Here is a 21,193-nt window from a genome sequence, read left to right on the forward strand (position 1 = left end):
CTCGGGTACAATTTTTGGGGGTACAAATTGACTTGGGGTTTGAATTGACCTGGGTACAAGTTGACCTGTTTTTGTCTGCGATGAGTGAAGTAAATATTTGGGAGTAGGATAAGCAAGACCTTATCAGCCATAAACATAGCATTGGAGCATGCAAAGATAAACATGTTGTCAAAGCACACTGAACACTTAAACCCAAATGGTCGGACCAACCATTCTCTGACTTGAGTGAAATCTAGTTGTTATACAAACCAACAATGCTTCAAAAGCACATCGTGTTGTCTTTATTTGTGCGCTCAAGTCAAAACAGTCAACCTTTAGTTAACCATGGTGCACACTTGAACTTGTTCAAAGAGGAAAGCGTGGTATAAACAGATCTATATGGGATACTTATACTACGAATGCTTTTGGGACCAGGACATTGTAAAATGTTCATGTTCATCAAATTAAGCATATTCAAGAAAAGCTTTTGATTTTCAAAAGCAGTCCATGATGTGTATACAAATCACGCAAATATATCTGACCAGGGTGCCAAGATGTTATGACGTAGTGATCTTTCTCAATCTTCAAAGGATGGATGGGTTATTTAACTTGTTTTCATTGATGAATACCTCAGGACTTGTAACTGATGGGCAGACACAGATTGCAAACATTCTGGAGATGAGGAACATCAAATAAAAAGCTGTTTTTAAGACACTCGCAATTCCTGTTCTACCACACCCATTCTGAAACAAAACAACTTCAATGCCTCCCTATCTCTCAACAAATCATCTTCAAGCTGCTGCTCATTCTCCACAAAGCTCTTAATGGCAAGGCTCCCCACTATATTTCTGAACTGCTTCAAGTTTACACTCCATCAAGGAATCTTTGATCCTTTGATCAAGTTCCATGCTCCTCCTCATTGGGGGGGGGGGGCGGCAGATGTTTTTCTTCAACTCTCTACACATTAGATCTTGTCTTTGTACGACAAAATTCAAATCTCTTCTGAAAACTTACCTTATGTCACAGGTTTTCAAGGACTAATTTGGTTGTGTCTGTTTTCTTTCGTTTGTTTTTGGTTTACAATGCCGTGAACAAGCAACATGCGCAGTGAGGTACTTACTCGAACAACTCGTTTAGAAATCTAGTCTCCTGAGTTTGGAGAGACGCAAACTCTTTATCAATAAGAAAAATCTGTGCCGTCATACAGACTTACTCCTGAGTATGGAGAGATGCAAACTCTAAATCAACCAGAAAAATCTGTCCCAAAACATGAGTTTAGAAAGATGCAACCTCATTAACCCATAAGAAATTAAATAAGTTCTGTGTGATTGACATACACACATTCTTTGAGTGAAGTGTAAGGTTTCAACATACCTCAGACAAGAAGGGACTGATGTATAACAATCCAAGTTGATCTTGCTTGAAGTATTTTCTGATAAACAGGCTCTAGTACATGATGGATACTGCTGTTCAATCAGTCAATAATCTGCAAACAAAATAGGAAACATTAGCACTAAACTTGTGGTAGAACAATATTGGTTTTAGAGAGATTGATATAGTTCATGGAAACTTTTTTGAAATGGCAACAAATGGTTCTGGAAAGATATGTAACGTTCAACATCAACTTGGAATGTTTCAAGAGATGACAAGTAGGTGGTTGGGAGAGAAGCAAACTCTTAGTCAATAATCAACATCTGTGCCATCATACAAATTTTCTCCTGAGATTTGAGAGATGCAAAGTCTACATCAACAAGAAAAATTTATGCCGTCAAAAAGACTTTCTTCTGAGTTTTGAGAAACTGTTCAAGAAGAAGAAAATTTGTGCCGTCATACGGACTTACTCAGGAGTTTGGAGAGATGCAAACTCTACATCAATAAGTAAAATCTGTGCCATCATACAGACTTTCTCATGCGTTTGGGGAGACATAGACTCTACATCAATAACAAAAATCTGTGCTTTCATACAGACTTACTCAGGAGTTTGGAGAGACGCAAACTCCACATCAATAACAAAAATCTGTGCCGTCATACAGACTTACTCAGGAGTTTGGAGAGACGCAAACTTTACATCAATAAGTAAAATCTGTGCCATCATACAGACTTTCTCATGTGTTTGGAGAGACGCAAACTACATATCAATAACAAAAATCTGTGCCGTCATACAGACTTACTCAGGAGTTTGGAGAGACGCAAACTTTACATCAATAAGAAAAATCTGTGCCGTCATACAGACTTTCTCCTGAGTTTGCAATCTTGTTCTTAATGTTTGCACTTCTACACATATTCAACATTTGAAATGTTAGTTTCTACTTACCTCATACAAGGAGAGATTGATGCAATCCAAAACATCTTCTGATAAGTCAGGTTCTTCTTCATGATGGATACTACTCTTCGCTCAGTCAATAATCTGTAAACAAAATTTAAAACAAAGTCATAACCAATTTATCTATACTAGTTATGAATAATAATATGGACTTCTTATAGTGCAAATACATCTGTCACTCCCTGACGGTCATGTTTACAATATGAGAGATGTTAAATTTGCATCGGGGATGAAGAATATTAATTTTGTTTTTTTTACCCATGCACCGATGTGTGTTAATAGCACTGTATATTCAGTACTTTCCCGAGTCCTGTGAAAAAAACCCAGCCATGTTACTCGGGTGGGATTCGAACCCACGACCCTTGCAATTCTAGAGCAGTGTCTTACCAACTAGACTACCGAGGTTTCCCGGTGGCTACAGGCAGTTTGAATCCTATGTACCGCAACGATTAAAGAGATATTAAATTTGCATCGGGGATAAAGAATGTTAATTTGGGTTTTGTTTACAATGTTCTGTGCTGCATAATGCAGGCAATAAGACCATACAAGCAAGCACCCTGTCCAACTCCTTCACTTTAAAACTAGTGTTATGGGTTCTGTAACATGCATTACACAGCACACATGACCTACAGCTTTACATCCCAGCTGAAGGACAAGGCAATACTGGTTAGATGTCTCCCTTAATGACACAAGTGACTTGACTTGAACCCACACACTGCTGATGAGAAACACCACAGCTTGAGAACGGTCCTCTTATCCATCGAAGTAAATGTTTCTCACTTTTATCTTTGTTGGTGCAAACAAGTTCAACACCACTACATGGCTTGTGTTGCTGACGTACAGACATTCAACATGCTAAGTTAAGGGTCTCAACATACCTCAGACAAGCAATCCCACATACTACTATCCAGTTGTCCATGATAGGTACTGCCCATCAATCAGTCAATAATCTGCAAACAAAAACCAAAATACAGTGTCCTAAAAATGTCATCAAATGTCATCTGGATTTCTGAAAAAATAAAAAACGTCATCAACAGGTTCAGGAACTAGACAACATGAGAATACAGGAAAACCACAGATGGTATAAAACTAGTTGGAGAATTATAAGTTACCTACATAATTGAGTGAGAAAATATTTTGAAATAAGGATTTGGCTCTTATATCTTTGGAGATTCAGTCTTCAAAACAAGTTGAGCATCACTATCTTTTTGCATTTGTACAAGTCCTGTGTGACTGACATACACACATTCTATGAGTTAAAGGAACATGTTGCCTTGGATCGGACGAGTTGGTCTTTGTAAAGTGTTTGAAACCGTTTGTTATGAAATGCATATGGTTAGAAAGATATTTTATAAGTAGAATATAATGATCCACACAAGTATCACTCGAAATTGCGTGGTTTTCCTTTTACTTTGTCGACTAACACGGTCGACCATTTATGGGAGTCAAATTTAAAAAGTAAAGTAAAAGGAAAACCACGCAATTTCGAGGCAAGTTTGTGTGGATCATTGTATTCTACTTTAAAAACATCTTTCTAACTGATCCAAGGCAACGTGTTCCTTTAAGTGTAGGGCTTCAACATACCTCAGACAAGAAGGGACTGATGTATAACAATCCAAGTTAATCTTGCTTGAAGTATTTTCTGATAAACAGGCTATGGATGGATATGGTAGGGTACTGGTCTTCAATCAGTCAATAATCTGCAAACAAAATAGGAAACACCGTGTTAATCTTTTCATTTGAATAGTAGCCTACTGCACCAGCCTGGAATGGTTGATGAAAATGATTTGTACAGTACAAAAACAAAATGAATGGTTATGAGCAATGTCACAACTTCAGTTCTGAAACCATTTGTGTAGAACAACATTAACCTGAAATAGTTCTGAAACATGATGCAACATTGGTGGGACAATTTTGGGCAACATCATCTTGGAATACTTTCTTGAGGTGGAACGATACTGGTTTGAAAGAGAATTTTTTTAAAGTAAAACATAAACTTGGAAGTTTTTTTTTAAATGGCAAAAATTGGTTCCAGAAGGATATGTACAGTTCAACATTAACTTTGAATGTTTCAAGAGATGGCAGTAGGTGGTTGAGAGAGATGCAAACTCTCAATCAATTTGAAAAGTCTGGGCCTTCATAAAGACTTTCTCATGAGTTTGGAGAGACGCAAACTCTGCACCAACAATAAAAATCTCTTGTCATTTCAATAGGAGCCTACTGCATCAACCTGGAATGGTTTATGAAAAATGATTTGTACAGTACAAAAAATGAATGAATGGTTTTGAGCAACTTTGGTTCCGAAATCATTTGTACAGAACAATATTAACCTGGAATAGTTCTGAAACATGAGGCAACATTGGTTGGAGTATTTGGGGCAGTATCATCTTGGAATACTTTCTTGAGATGGAACAATACTGGTTTGACAGAGATTGATACAGTTAAACAAAAACTTGGAATGCTTTCTTGAATTAGCAAAAGTTGGTTCCGAAAAAAAAGAAAAAAAGTTCAATATCAATTTGGAATGTTTCAAGAGATGGCACGTAGGTGGTTGAGGGAGATGCAAACTCTTAATCAACAAGAAAAATCTGTTCCGTCACAAGTCATTAGTACAGAATAACATTAAACCTGGAAGGGTTCTGAAACACGATGCAAAATTGGTTGGACAATTTTGGACAATTTTGGGCAATAACATCTTGGAATATTTTCTTGAGAAGTCATACAGACTTACTCCTGAGTATGGAGAGACGCAAACTCTACATCAATAAGAAAAATCTGTGCCGTCGTACAGACTTACTCAGGAGTTTGAAGAGACGCAAACTCTACATCAATAAGAAAAATCTGTGCCACCATACAGACTTTCTCCTGAGTTTGGAGTGAGGCAAACCTTACGTGATTAGGAAAAATCTGTGTCGTCATTAGACTTTCTCCTGAATTTTGAGAAACTCTTTTTGAAGGAGAAAAACCTGTCTAGGGTTTCAACATACCTCAGACAAGAAGGGACTGATGTATAACAATCTAAGAAGTTGATCTTGCTTGAAGTATTTTCTGATAAACCATCTCTAGTCCATGATGGATACTGCTCTTCAATCAGTCAATAATCTGCAAACAAAATAGGAAAACCTGGCATTAAACTTTTAATTTCAATCGTACTGCATCAACTGGGAATGGTTTATGAAAACTAATGTGTACAGAACAATAAAAATAAATGGTTTGGAGCGATGTCACAATTTGGGTTCATAAATCAATTGTACGAAACAACATTAAAGCTGGATTGGCTCTGAAACATGATGCAACATTGGTTGGACAAATTGAGACAATAACATCTTGGAATACTTTTTTGAGGTGGAATAATACTGGTTTGAAAGAGATTGATAAAGTAAAATAAAATCAATTGGTTTCGGAAAAATATGTACAGTTCAACATCAACTTGGAATGTTTCAAGAGATGGCTAGGCGGTGCATGCAAACTCTTAGTCAAATCAACATCTATGCCATCTCTTGAGTTTCAGAGACATTAACTCTTAATCAATAGGAAAAATCTATGCCGTCACACAGACTTACTCCTGAATTTGGAGAGACGCAAACTCTACATCAATAAGAAAAATCTGTGCTGTCATACAGACTTACTCAGGAGTTTGGAGAGACGCAAACTCTACATCAATAAGCAAAATTTGTTGCAACATACACACTTTCTTCCAAGTTTAGAGAGGTGCAAACTCTCAATCAACCAGAAAAATGTGTGCAGTCATACAGACTTTCTCCTGAGTTTGGAGAGACACAAACTCTACATCAATAAGAAAAATCTGTGCCGTCACACAGACTTACTTGGGAGTTTGGAGAGACGCAAACTCTACATCAATAAGAAAAATCTGTGCCGTCACACAGACTTACTTGGGAGTTTGGAGAGACGCAAACTCTACATCAGTAAGAAAAATCTGTGCCGTCACACAGACTTTCTCCTGAGCTGAGTTTGGAAGACCAGACTTTTCATCAATAAGAATTGTGCCGTCATAGTTTGGAGAGACACAAACTCTACAAGAAAAATCTGTACGTTCTGAGTTTGGAGAGACGACGCAAACTCTAAATCAACAATCCTACCGACTGTCTCCTGAGTTAAGTGTAAGGTTTCAACACACCTCAGACAAGAAGGGACTGATGTATAACAATCCAAGTTGATCTTGCTTGAAGTATTTTCTGATAAATTGGCTCTAGTCCATGATGGATACTGGTCTTCAATCAGTCAATAATCTGCAAACAAAGGAAACACTGTCGTTAAACTTTCATTTCAACATTACTGCACCAACCTGGAATGGTTTATTAAAAAATGGTTTGTACAGTACAAAAACAAAATGTATGGTATGGAGCGATGTCACAACTTTGGTCACAAGTCATAAGCACTGAACAACATTAAACCTGGAATGGTTCTGAAACACGATGCAACATTGGTTGGAACATTTTGGGCAATAACATCTTGGAATATTTTCTTGAGATGGAACAATACTGGTTTGAAAGAGATTGAAACAGTAACACAAAAACTTGGAATGCTTTATTGACATGCCAAAGTTGGAGCTTGAAATATATGTAAAGTTCTTCATCAACTTGTAATGTTTCAAGGGATGGCAGGGTAGGTGGTTGAGAGAGATGAAACTCTGATCAATGATAAAAATATGTGCTGTCATACGGACTTTCTCTTGAGTTTGGAGAGACTGAAACTCTATAAGAGACTTGAAACTCTATAAGGAAAAATTTGTGCCATCATACTGAATTTTTTCCGAGTTTGGATAGACGCAAACTCCACATCAACAAGAAAAGTCTGTGCCGTCGTATAGACTTTCTCTTAAGTTTGGAGAGATGCAAACTCTTTAAAGAAAAATCTGTGCCGTCATAGAGACTTTCATTTCTAAGAAAGTTGTTCTGACCAAGCTTATTTTGTATTCCCATGTGTAAATGTTAAGATTAAACTTGTCAGACTTTTAGGGCGGTAGCAGGCTGTTTGAGAACTAAACTTTTGTTGAAAATTTGTTATGACAACATACCTTGCTAAGTTGCTTGTTTTGTAGATGTTCTATCCAATCATAGTCTATTTAATAAGATGCTTGCAGAGTCCACTGTTTTACCAAGCAGTAACTGGTTGATGGTTCAAACCATTTGAAGTTGCCATATTATCTGCAAACAATTTTAAACGATGATTACAATTTAAATTTTTGATTTTGTTTCATTGTACTCGTAATCCATGGATTACGAGTGCTCGAATTAAAATCCAGATTTTGACTTGCAATGAAATGTTTGCTGTAAGGCAAACTTTACATCATTATGAAAATTTGTGCTAGAGAGAAGCAATGTTTGTCACATAAATTTTTTCACAATTTCTACATCAAAACGAAAAATCTGTGCGGTCCTACAGACTTACTCCTGAGTATGGAGAGATGCAAACTCTACATCAATAAGAAAAATCTGTGCCGTCATACAGACTTACTCCTGAGTATGGATAAACCCAAACTCTACATCAGTGAGAAAAATCTGTGCCGTCATACAGACTTACTCAGGAGTATGGAGAGACACAAACTCTACATCAATTAGAAAAATCTGTGCCGTCATACAGACTTACTCCTGAGTTTGGAGAGACGCAAACTCTACATCAATAAGAAAAATCTGTGCCGTCATACAGACTTTCTCCTGAGTTTGGAGAGACGCAAACTTTACATCAATAAGAAAAATCTGTGCCGTCCTACAGACTTACTCATGAGTATGGAGAGACTTAAACTCTACATCAATAAGAAAAACCTGTGCCGTCATTCATACAAACTTTCTTCTGAGTTTGGAGAGACACCAACTCTACATCAATAAGAAAAATCTGTGCCGTCATAGAGACTTGCTCCTGAGTATGGAGAAACACAAACTCTACATCAATAAGAAAAATCTGTGCCGTCATACAGACTTACTCAGGAGTTTGGAGAGACACAAACTCTACATCAATAAGAAAAATCTGTGCCATCATACAGACCTACTCCTGAATTAAACAAACACAAACTCTACATCAATAAGAAAAATCTGTGCCGTCACACAGACTTACTCCTGAGTTTGGAGAGACACAAACTCTACATCAATAAGGCAAATCTGTGCCGTCATACAGACTTACTCTGGAGTTTGAAGAGTCGCAAACTCCACATCAATAGGAACAATCTGTGCCGTACTACAGACTTTCTCATGAGTTTGGTGAGACGCCAACTCTTCATCAATAAGAAAAATCTATGCCGTCATACAGACTTACTCGGGAGTTTGGAGAGACACAAACTCTACATCAATTAGAAAAATCTGTGCCGTCCTACAGACTTACTCCTGAGTTTGGAGAGACACAAACTCTACATCAATAAGAAAAATCTGTGCCGTCATACAGACTTACTCCTGAGTTTGGAGAGACACAAACTCTACATCAATAAGCAAAATCTGTGCCATCATACAGACTTACTCCTGAGTTTGGAGAGACACAAACTCTACATCAATTAGAAAAATCTGTGCCAACATACATACTTACTCCTGAGTTTGGAGAGACGCAAACTTTACATCAATAAGAAAAATCTGTGCCGTCATACAGACTTTCTCCTGATTTTTGAGAAACTCTTTTGAAAGAAGAAAAACCTGTGTTGGGTTTCAACATACCACAGACAAGAAGGGACTGATGTATAACAATCCAAGTTGATCTTGCTTGAATAATTTTCTGATAAACCGGCTCTAGTACATGATGGATACTGCTCTTCAATCAGTCAATAATCTGCAAACAAAACAGGAAACACTGGCATTAAACTTTAATTCCAATAGTACTGCATCAACTGGGAATGGTTTATGAAAATTATGTGTACAGAACAAAACAAAAAACGGTTTGGAGCGATGTCACAATTTGGGTTCATAAATCATTTGTACGAAATAACATTAAACCTGGATTGGCTCTGAAACATGATGCAACATTGGTTGGACAATTTGGGGCAATAACATCTTGGAATTCTTTTTTGAGGTGGAACAATACTGGTTTTTAAGAAGATTGATACTGTAAAATAAAAACTTGGAGTGCCATCTAAAAATGGCAACAATTGGTTTCGGAAAAATATGTACAGCTCAACATCAACTTGGAATGTTTCAAGAGATGGCTAGGCGGTGCATGCAAACTCTACGTCAAATCAACATCTATGCCATCTCTTGAGTTTCAGAGACATTAACTCTACATCAATGAGAAAAATCTATGCCGTCACACAGACTTACTCCTGAATTTGGAGAGACGCAAACTCTAAATCAATAAGAAAAATCTGTGCTGTCATACAGACTTACTCAGGACTTTGGAGAGACGCAAACTCTACATCAATAAGCAAAATTTGTTGCAACATACACACTTTCTTCCAAGTTCAGAGAGGTGCAAACTCTCAACCAACCAGAAAAATCTGTGCCGTCACACAGACTTACTTGGGAGTTTGGAGAGATGCATACTCTACATCAATAAGAAAACTCTGTGCCGTCCCACAGACTTTCTACTGAGCTAAGTTTGGAAGACGCAAACTTTTCATCAATAAGAAAAATTTGTTCTGTCATATAGACTTTCCTCTAAGTTTAAAGAGATGCAAACTCTAAATCAACCAGAAATATCTGTGCTGTCACACAGACTTTCTCCTGAGTTTGCAGTAAAGTGTAAGGTGTAAGGTTTCAACATACCTCAGACAAGAAGGAAACGATGTATAACAATCCAAGTTGACCTTGCTTGAAGTATTTTCTGATAAACCGGCTCTAGTACATGATGGATACTGGTCTTCAATCAGTCAATAATCTGGCATTAAACTTTCATTTCAACATTACTGCACCAACCTGAAATGGTTTTAAAAAAATGGTTTGGAGTAATGTCACAACTTTGGTCACAAGTCATTAGTACAGAAAAACATTAAACCTGGAATGGTTCTGAAACACGATGCAACATTGGTTGGACAATTTTGGGCAATAACATCTTGGATTATTTTCTTGAGATGGAACAATACTGGTTTGAAAGAGATTGAAACAGTAACACAAGACGTGTCAAAAGTTTGAGCTTTAAATATATGTACAGTTCAACATCAACTTGGAATGTTTCAAGAGATGGCAGGTAGGTGGTTGAGAGAGATGCAAACTCTCAATCAATTTGAAAAGTCTGGGCCTTCATTAAGACTTTCTCATGAGTTTGGAGAGACGCAAACTCTTTATAGAAACATCTGTGCCGTCATACAGACTTTCTCCTGAGTTTGGAGAATTGCATATACTACATCAGTAAGAAAAATCTGTGCCGTCATACAGACTTTCTACTGAGTTTGGAGAGATGCAAACCTCTTAATTATCTCTCATGAGTTTGGAGAGATGCAAATCACTTAATGTATAAGAACAATCTGTGCCATCATAGAGACTTTCTTCTGGGTTTGGAGAGATGCAAACCACTTAATTCATAAGAAAAATCTGTGCCGTCATACACACTTTCTCCTGAGTTTGGAGAGTTGCAAACCTCTTAATTTATAAGAAAAATGTGTGCCGTGATACAAACTTTCTCCTGAGTTTGGAGAGATGCAAACTCTTCAAAGAAAAATCTGTGCCAGCATACAGACTTTCTCCTGAGTTTGGAGAGACGCAAACTCTAAAATCAATAAGAAAAATCTGTGCCGTCATACAGACTTTCTACTGAGTTTGCAATCTTGTTCTTAATGTTTGCACTTCTACACGTATTCAACATTTGAAATGTTAGTTTCTACTTACCTCATACAAGGAGAGATTGATGCAATCCAAAACATCTTCTGATAAATCAGGTTCTTCTTCATGATGGATACTGGTAAAACCCTCACACAAAAAAAAAAGAAATAAGAAAGAAAGGGGAAGTAGGGGAAATAGTGTAAACCATATGCATAAATATTTTTTCCCCTTCTCTTTTGACTCTATTTTCACTGATATTATGTACACATACGCCCCATAGAAGTAGAAATTATCTTATTGTCACATAAAACTTTGCATGCAAGCGTTTCTTGAAACCCTCCCCCCAAAAAAGAACAAACAGAAGAAGAAAATAAAGGAAGTATAAGTTGCATAAATTAGAAATTGTCACCTTTTCCTCTACTTTCCCTGATAGTAGTAGAATTTATATTATCGTCACATAAAACTTTGCATGCAAGTGTCCCTGGAAACCCTCCCAAACAAAGTATCTTGAAAAGAAAATAGGGGAAATTATTATGCCCAATTTGTTGCATCCTTTTTTCACTTTACATGTTTGCCCCAATAGTGAGGTGGATAAATCCACACCCCCAGCCCGGGAAATAATTATGCCCAATTTGATGCATCTTTTTGTCCACTTTACATGCACGCCCCAATTATAGTGAAGTGGATAAATCCACACCCCAGCCCAAAATAACTGTCAGTTTTGTTCTCTTATATTGTGGGCCTCCATTTGATGAGAAATACAACCTTTAGTTTTAACACATTACTTTTTGAATTGATGACGAAATTTGTATATTTTTGGGATACCTTGATTCCCAACATTAATATTTGTTTATCCCCAATGAAAATTTGCATAATTTGAATTAACTTTAATAGTTAAAAGTGAAAATTGTATATCAATGTTGTCAGTCATAACAATGTAAGAAAAGTGTCATAAAACGTCAAAAACGAGGCAATGAATTGTTTACTTTATACACTGTAATCACCACACTTAAATCTATCAGAGCCTTATAAATATGTACATTGCTTTCAGTCTTAAAGCCCTGAAAAGTTTAAATTAAAAAATAAAAGCAGGCAGAAAATAAAACAAGTGCGCCCTCAATAGTCGGCTTTTGGAAAATGTTCACTTCCTGGCTGGCTGTTCCGTCTATTCTACTTACTTGCTACAACACATCAACAAACAAGGACCACCCTCCCACAATTGCCATAAAAATACAGTGTTCGTGTTCATCTTGCAAAAGATTTGCTAGTTGGTGTAAAACATGGGAATGGCTGTTTTACAGACAGTTCCTGAAGGTAGGTAGGGAATCCGGAAATAAACCGTGATCGTGCAAACACTAATACAGCATCAATGATTGATTCATTTTGGACTCCATTCGTTTGTACACACTACTGTCACTACATTTATGATTTACACACTCAGTGTGTTAGTGTACAAACTGACTAAGTCCGTGATTAGTTCATTCAGTCTTTGCCACTCACTAATGTCAGATGTTGTTGTAGTTCAGTTATTTTATACTTGTGTCATAAAAAACTCTTACTAAAACACTTTAAAATTATTTGTTAACGTTGTTTACACTATTGCCTTATTAATAATAATAATATAAGTATATTACTAAGGCAAGAGAAAAGTTTTACCATACCCGTAAAAGAGTCCTATTTTTATTTAGACCTTTCCTTATTCAACTGATCAGGGGCGTGCATTTTTGTTTCCGTTCTCAATTAAAAATAGGACTCTTGTGATCGTTAGCATTTGTTATCGCTGCAGTTATGTGACTGGCCCTTCACAGTACATATATTTCCCAGATGTCGAGAGACTTTGACACTATTTTAACATGTTCATGCTCATTTGCGAGTTGTTAATTTAAATTAAATGAATAGGATCAAAAAGCCAACCAAATATTTAACTAGGACTGGAGGTTAAACTTATCTGGTAATCCTGTATAGCAATTCTTTTCTGGGAAAAGTTTCTGTATGGCGCCACCACTTTTTCATTCGAAATAAAATATTATAGTATCTAATTTACCTGATTGATATATCCCCTTGTGTAAAAATTAGTGAAAAAGTGGTGGCGCCATACGGAAAGTTATCCCTTTTCTGTGCTTAGCAAGTTCTTGTGCGTACAAGTTTGATTAAATCCGGCCCTATTCTTTTGTGTGTATATTTCCGAGTAGGATTTACCAGTGCAGTAGAGCATCTGAACACCTTTCCTCAGGATATATTTGCAGAGCTGTGTCAGGAAGTCATATCTTTCCTCCAGTATACTAAGGGTCTGGTCAAAGCATCTCAGGTCCTTGATGTAAGTAGAGAATAGGACGAACATATACACGTACGATTAACAATTTGCAGTTTCCATCAGACAGTACCGGTTAGTTGCGATAAGGTAACGCCAGAACACTCCTCTAGGATTCGCTGTCGGGAGGTGGGTAACATTATCGCAACTGTATGAATCTTCTAGAGGAATGTTTCTGTCAAAGAGAGACGATTAAGGTACTGGAGTTTATGCTTGAAACTTCCCCTTTTCCCAGGGGTTATTGTGTAAGGGTGGGATGTGCACTAGACCTTTCCTTTGAACATGTAAATTGCAATGTTGTTGTGGGGGGGGGGGGGATGATATGATTTTGTAGCCAACTGTTTTTCCTCTTTGATTTAGAGACTTCATGAAGCCGATGTTGAAAGTAGCGAGGAAAGTGTACAAGCAGTCATCAATGCACTCACATTCTTATTCAGGTAACAGACGTTTAAAGGCACTCAACACTATTGGTAATTAATCTACTCAAAATAAACTTTAGCATAAAAAAACCTTACTTGGTAACGAGCAATGGAGAGCTGTTGATATTATAAAACATTGTGAGAAAAGGCTCCCTCTGATGTAACGTAGTTTTTGAGCAGTAATTTCTCACTCAAATGTAAAAGGACTTCAGGCCTGAAACCTGTTATTAGGCATCTGATTAACGCCAAGCTGGCAACAGCCAATCCCTCTCATAAAAACATTGGTTTAACCGATGAAAGACATTGGACACTATTGGTAATTGTCTAAGACCAGTCTTCTCACTTGGTGTATCTCAATTTTGCATAAAATAACAAACCTGTGAAAAATTTGAGCTCAATCGGTCATCGAAGTTGCGAGATAATAATGAAAGAAAAAACACCCTTGTCATGCGAAGTTGTGTGCTTTCAGATGCTTGATTGCGAGACCTCAAATTGTAAATCTGAGGTCTCAAAATTTGGTTTAGGTGAGAATTCTGAATCAGAGAATATCAAAGAATCTTTCTTCGACCGTATTCAAATTATTAATTTTCAACTTGTCAACAGTTGCCATTGTTGTTTTGTTTGCAGATCAGCAGCAAGATCAAAGGTTGTTGCAGAAGACTTAGTGAAGGAACTAAAACACAGCCTAGCGTGGTCTGATGGGAGCTTGAGTGTCATTAAACATTTGTGGGCAGATCAGGTTGGTAAACGTTGGGGGGTGGCCATTGGTAGGCCAGTGCATTAGCACTTAGAAATGGTGCAAGAACTGTTAAAATTCCAGTTAAAATGGATAGGTGACTATTGGTAATTATTCAAAAGAATTGTTAGCATGACAATTTACTTGATAACGATTAATGAAGCGCTGTTGATGGTATAAAACATGGTGAGAAACGGCTCCCTCTGAAGTAAGGTAGTTTTTGATAAAGACTTCAGGCCTGAAGTTTTTTATTAATATGCATCTAAAAGCACACAAAGTTGTGCAACAAGGGCGTTTGTTCTGTTATTATTCTCTTGCAACTTCGATGACCAATTAAGCCCAAATTTTCAAAGGTTTGTTATTTTGTGCATATGTTGGGACACACCAAGTGAAAATACTGGTCGTTCACAATTACCAAACGTGTCCTGTGTCTTTAAAAGATAAACATAGTGTAAAATACATTTTGTTTTGTACCTGAGGTGTAGTATCCTTTTTTTCTACTCCAGGGCCAGTCCTTCTCTTCCCTTGAGCTTGCCAATAATCTCCTCAGTGTTGGTCAACTTGTGGACATGCAGTGGAAACTAGGTGTAGCTATGACATCGGATAGCTGCAGAAGCCTCAATTCCACCTTTGTTGTCATGGCAATTAAGGTCGCTGACCCTTCCGGTAAGGTCACGACGAGGTCGTTTGAGATGACCGTAGCTGAGTTCAAGGTAAAGACTCAACAGTGGTGAACTATTTTTAAAACGCATTAATTGTTGAATCTAGGAATCATCAGCAAAAAAATGCATGTGAACTTGTAGTTTTAGAACATTAAAAAATGTTGGTGGTTTTTGCACACTGAGATAACAAAAGAATGATCACAAACTGTTCATACATGGACGTTCTGAAGTGCACAACTTAATATGTTATCTTTCTGAATGAGCCCACATAGTACAGTAAGCCAGATTACAAATCAATTATCAAAAAGTAAGAGAAGCTTCAATATAAGAAACTTGTAGTGCCACAAGTTGGATAACTTTTGAGTTATTGGTAGTTCTGACAGTATACTCTTCAGACATACAGAATATACTGTTTGAAATGTTGAGTCCATCGGTTCTCCATAGAACCACCAATCACTCTAAAGAGATCTATCCACATGATGTCACTAAAAGGTGATGTTTACGTTTATTGTCCTTCCACCGTGCAAACTTTCAAAGAGAGAGAGACTTATAAAATAAATATTCTATGCCTTTTTCCCCCCCGAAGGCTTTTTCTAAACAAATGAGGGAGATGGCAGCAATGTTGGAGACTGTATAACGCAACTAAAGAAGAAGAAAAAATGTCCACTACACAATCAGGCAGTTTGATGAAACCTATTCACATCTAAAGGGACCTGGAAATGACAGTGAATGAACTGCTTCAGCTCTCAGTATAGCTCCACTGCAGTTTTACACTTTAATCTTACTTGATAAAAGCTGTTGGTTTCACCTTCTGAATATTCTTTGGCCGGGTACATGTTTGGATGCCAGGGTCGGGACGTCATGATTTCATTTTCACTCTTTCATTTTGTCAAACAAATCTAGCACACAATGGGTGAGTTCGTTTAGCTTCCCTAGGTCGACCCTGGTGTGTGGCGGATTTTTTTTCTAGGACGAACGTGGGTTATTATCTGCACACGTTCGTCCTGAGAGAAAAAAACGCCACACACCGGGGTCGACCTGGGGAAGCTAAACGAACGCACCCATAGTTACCAAAGTGACTAGCATAAAGTGAAATCACTGCACACCACCTTTAATTTGTGGGTGATCAACTGTGTTTTAATGCTGAGCGAACATTTTATGTTCAAAACCTTTCATCCTCAGTTATGATACTGGGCCTAATGAAATGGCGTAATTTGCATAAGGTATATTGCATACAAACACCGCACGTACATTTTAATATCATTTTTTTTATACAGTAATCTATTCAAAAAATTTGAATACATTTGGAGTCAGGATTGTTTGCGCTTTTATACATTTCAGGTACTAATAAATCATAAATATTTTTGTTTATCTTTGATTATCAAGATGACAAATGTGTTAATACTCAACTGATTTGGTATCCTGAAACAGTTTTCTTGATAGTTCAACTACTTACATAAAAAAAACTGCTTAAAGGCAGTGGACACTATTGGTAATTACTCAAAATAACTATTAGCATAACCCCTTACTTGGTAACGAGTAATGGGGAGAGGTTGATAGTATAAAACGGCTCCCTCTGAAGTGACATAGTTTTGTGAAAGAAGCAATTTTCGATACCTCAGATTTAGATTTTGGTATCAGAATCAAGCATACAACTTTGTGTGACCATGGTGTAACGAGGGTGTTTTTTTTTCTTCAATAATATCTCGCAACTTTGACGACCAATAGGAGACTTTCCAACGCTAGGTGGCGGCAGACATACCGGGTAAATTTCCATTGTTTACGTAGTTCTGAACATGCGCATAATTCTGAGAACAATGGATTTACCCGGTAAGTCTGCTGCCCTCTATCGTCCCAGAAAGTCTCCCATTGAGCTCAAATTTCCACAGGTTTGTTATTTTATGCATGTGCCGAGATACAACTGTGGAGACTAGTCTTTGACAATTACCAATAGTGTCCAGTGTCTTTAAAGCTCTTGCAGAAACAACATCCTTGCATCTGTTGAAGTTGTTGCTACAGAAGCTTATGCAGTTTTTGTACATTTAGCTATAAAAGCACTGGACACTTTTTACTCAAAATAACTGTCAGCATAATAAATTACTTAGTAACAAGCAATGGAGAGCTGTTGATAGTATAAAACATTTTGAGAAATGGCTCCCTCTGAAGTAACATGCTTTTTGAGATAGAGGTATTTTCTCACTCAAATATGAAAAGACTTAAGGCCTTTTATTGTGCATCTAAAAGCATACAAACTTGTGCAACAGAACAAGGGTGTTTTTCTGTCATTATTCTCTTGTAACTTCGATGACCAATTGAGTCCAAATTTTCACAGGTTTGTTATTTTATGGGTATGTTGAGATACACCAAGTGAGAATACAGCCATCAATTTCACAAAGAGTTAGGACTCGTCTTATCAGGACGAGTAACTCGTCCTAACTTAGGATTAATCTTAAGGTCTGCATGCTACAATGCAGGGTTGGGACTCGTCCTAAGTCCTAAGATTAGTCTTAAGTAAGGAAGAGTTTTGTGAAATGGACGGCTGGTCTTTTACAATTACCAAGTGTCCAGTGTCTTTATGTGCTGCTACTACTACCTTCCTTGTTTGATGGGCTAATCAGTTGTGCTTAATCTCTTCTTGAAGTGCCACCATCTTCAGCAAAGTTAGGTACGATCTGATATTATTTATCTTGCCAAAACAAGTGAAGTAAAAACAAATGTTTGTGTAACAAAACAAAAAACATGCAATTGCTTTGTTTTCTAAAAATTTACATTGCTTTCTTGTCACATGTTCACAGGTTGTGCAATTTCTTTTTGTTAAACAAGATGATCCGAATGGAAATGATTTTGTAATTTACTGATCGTTGGTTAATGTGCTTGTAAATAAATAAGAAATGTAAATATGCAACAATAAATAGAAAAAAAGGAAAATAAAAGTGATATATTTGTAAATTGCAACAGTGTCTTTAGGGGTTCGTGGGAGGGGGGGGGGTTCGGGTGAGTGGGTGACTGCTATTGTAATAACAAACACAAAACAAATTAATTCAACTATGATTTTATTTTGTAAATAACATTTTTTAAATTAACAATATCAACAAAATCAACATCCTGGCAACAAAACAAAACTACAAAATGCTGTTTACAAAAAATAAATAATTAATGAGGTGAAATAGACAACAAAACGGAACAAAATGTCCAACACAAAATGATTTTGAACAAATGCAGAAAAGGTTTTTGTTTGTTACCTGTTCCTTCAGGCTTGTGCTTCTACATTTTAGTCCAGGACGAGCAACCTGTTTTCATCACAAAATCTTTTCTGGCAGTTTACTAACAACCTTTCTATGAAAAAAATATCTTCACAATCACTTTTTGAGTAACTCAATTGAAACTTGAAATAGAATAATTTTATTTATTTATAGATGCCCATTTTGCATCCAGGATCAAGAATGTTATTTGTTTTTTACCCTTCAAAACCAAACAGTATAAATAAAGGATTCAGACTGCCTCTGACCACTGGGCTAGCTCTGTGGTCTAGTCGTAAGATGTCTGCTCTAGAAATGCAAAGGTCGTTGGTTTGAATCCCACCCAAGTGATTTGCCTGTGGATTTTTCACAGGACTCCAGGGAAAGGACTGAGTTTAAAGTGTTCCATACACATACAGTAGCAAGGGTAAAAAAACAATTGATATAAAGTTTGTTTCTACATCACCTCATACATATTCATGATCGAGAGCCGAATTGTCATTGGTCCATTCACCATCACATGCCTTTTGGGCCTATCTCTGTTGTTTACCAAGCATTCACACATACGTTAATACACATATGTAGTGGGCACGGGCAACCGTCACACACAGTAAATAAGCATGCGCAGTAGACTATCACATGGGCAACAGTCCAATAAGAAAATATGTAATGGTCTACTATGTCTGCAGTTTAACGAAGCATTCCAAATTTTTATGTGCTCAATGATGCCAAACTAACAAAGTATGAGTACAGTTAAATAAACATAACATGGTTTATATCGGATGGACAGTCAATACAAGCTCTTATTGATATTGGAAGTTGACAAACTAGTTTCCTTGGCTATGCTTCGGGAGCAAGTCATCTTCCAATACTTCCGGGAGCTTATAAATCGACTGTGCACCCTCACACCGTGTTATGTTTGTATAATACTAACAAATTTTGAGAAAGAATGTTTATACACAAATTGATAAATTCAACTAGCATCTTTTCCATACACCAAATGGTGAGTAAAGTTTTTTACATGCTAAATTCCAAAAGTGGCTTTCTGAATAAAGATTGAATCTTAAGTAATTAATTTGTAATTTAAGGATATCAAATTAACAGAAGTTTTTACACAGAAATTTTATGAATTGAGTGTTCTTAACACGACACAAATCATAATTTTTGTATGATTGCTCATGAATGTATTAATTGGTTAAGCATCAAATCATTTACTTTAAACTTTTACTTTTAGTTGTCAAGGCTTAAGCTTAGTTGTAAAATTTTTGACTATGTTACCCATTAATGTTAGGCCTATTAAGTAGTTTGAAACTTCACTGGTGAAAACACACAAGGCCCAATTTCATAGAGCTGCTTATTTTAAGCACTTACAAAATGGAGTAGCTGAGCAAAACAAAATTATGCTTACCAGCATGGGGGTTACAGGCCCAAAAGCAATTTCTCATGAACCATCTGTGACTGGTATCTTGCTCATTTTTGCTTAGCAGAACTATGTTTAGCTATATGTTCTGCTTAAGGACAGAGTGTACTTTTGGTAAAGAGCACTGAAGAGCTGTCAATTATCTAAAACATCGTTAGAAACAACACCCTTTGAAGTAATATAATTTTCCATAAAAACAGTTCAATCTGAGATAGGCTACTCTCAGGCTTTGAAAAGCAAACAATTCTATGCAACAGGTGTTTTTTCCTTTCATTACTTTTCTGCAACTTTGATGACCAATTGAGTCCAAATGTTCACATAAGTTTGTTATGTTATGCACATATGTTGGGATACACCAAATGAGAATTCTGATTATTGACAGTTGTCAAAAGTAAACCCTGCCTTTAAGCAGCTCTAGGAAATTGGGCCCAATCTTCAGAAGCCACAACTCAAACAATTCCCACAACCTTATACAGTTGTAGAGTGCATCCTTTATGCCTGTGTCAAGTTTCTCAGAAAATGGTGTCTTTCAATTATAAACGTCATCCCCAAGCTAAGAACGCAAGACACGCCTGATTAACTCGGACATGATTGCAGCGGGATTTTAATACAATGCATGTCTAGTTGGTGTGATGAGCCTTTATTAACACCTGGGTCAAATTTCATGGCTCTGCTTACTGTGAGCGAAGAATCCTTGCTTATGGAAGCACGGAATTCTGCGCTTATGTCATACATATTTCACAGGTTAGCCGGGAATGGTGATTGAAAGCGCAGAGTTTGGCAATAAGCAGAGTGAAGAATCTGTGCTTATGGATGCAAGAAATTCTGCGCTTACATGTACATCAAGCGTATTTCACAAGTTAGTGGAGAATGGTGACCGTAAGCGCAGAATTTGGCGGTAAGCAGAGCCAAGAAATTGGGCACTGAATTATCATAAAATCTAAAGCTTACATTGTATATCGTGACAGTTGGTGTGCACCTATGGCAGATGCTATCTAATTAAAGCTACTTGGAAACGTACTTTTTAATAACGCAGATTACATATTGAGCCTACCTTCAGGTTTTAGCTAATGAAAAAGGATCAGAATTGATTGCATTTCTTGAACACTTGATATCATCCTCCCACTTGTTTTCTTCTATCAAGTTTCACTGCCATCAGCAAAGGTTCATTCAGCCATGGGGAAGGCCTCTGTTAACTAAAGTCTGTCTCTATTTATCTACAACTCAAATGAATTCCATAACGCTATGTTTCACGTGGTGCGGCCATCTTGGAATCAACCATAATGATTTAAGTAGCCAACCAAGACTTGACAAATAGAACTGGGCCCAATTTCATAGCGCTGCTTAGCGGCCGATTTTGTGCTTACTGTGCAATTTCTATTTCATAGCGCTGCTTATCATAAGCACA

The 21,193-nt window shown here is 37.0% G+C and overlaps 1 protein-coding gene and 1 long non-coding RNA gene across 2 annotated transcripts; one reads left to right on the forward strand and one right to left on the reverse strand.

Annotated features, from left to right (window-relative positions):
• Nucleotides 1-552: 552 nt before the first annotated feature.
• On the reverse strand, nt 553-11,474 carry LOC117293982. The gene is made up of 6 exons (XR_004519496.1): nt 11,065-11,474; nt 10,006-10,117; nt 8,965-9,076; nt 7,341-7,470; nt 6,441-6,552; nt 553-651 (listed from the first exon to the last, which is right to left on the reverse strand). It is a non-coding gene; the product is annotated as an uncharacterized LOC117293982 (long non-coding RNA).
• A 691-nt stretch (nt 11,475-12,165) lies between these two features.
• LOC117293682 (COMM domain-containing protein 6-like) lies at nt 12,166-16,084 on the forward strand. The gene is made up of 6 exons (XM_033776084.1): nt 12,166-12,312; nt 13,191-13,315; nt 13,670-13,746; nt 14,356-14,467; nt 14,971-15,177; nt 15,713-16,084. Exons 1-6 carry the CDS (start codon nt 12,279-12,281, stop codon nt 15,761-15,763), a joined length of 606 nt encoding a protein of 201 aa, XP_033631975.1. The 5' UTR covers nt 12,166-12,278; the 3' UTR covers nt 15,764-16,084.
• The last annotated feature ends 5,109 nt before the right edge of the window (nt 16,085-21,193 follow it).

The sequence above is a fragment of the Asterias rubens genome, chromosome 8 (assembly GCF_902459465.1).
Source record: "Asterias rubens chromosome 8, eAstRub1.3, whole genome shotgun sequence".
Lineage (NCBI taxonomy): Eukaryota > Metazoa > Echinodermata > Asteroidea > Forcipulatida > Asteriidae > Asterias > Asterias rubens.

Coding starts and splice junctions, on each gene's coding strand:
- LOC117293682 (XM_033776084.1), top strand. CDS start 12,279: ATGGGAATGGCTGTTTTACAGACAGTTCCTGAAG. Junction 13,316..13,669: donor AAGCATCTCAGGTCCTTGAT/GTAAGTAGAGAA, acceptor TCTTTGATTTAG/AGACTTCATGAAGCCGATGT. Junction 15,178..15,712: donor TGACCGTAGCTGAGTTCAAG/GTAAAGACTCAA, acceptor TCCCCCCCGAAG/GCTTTTTCTAAACAAATGAG.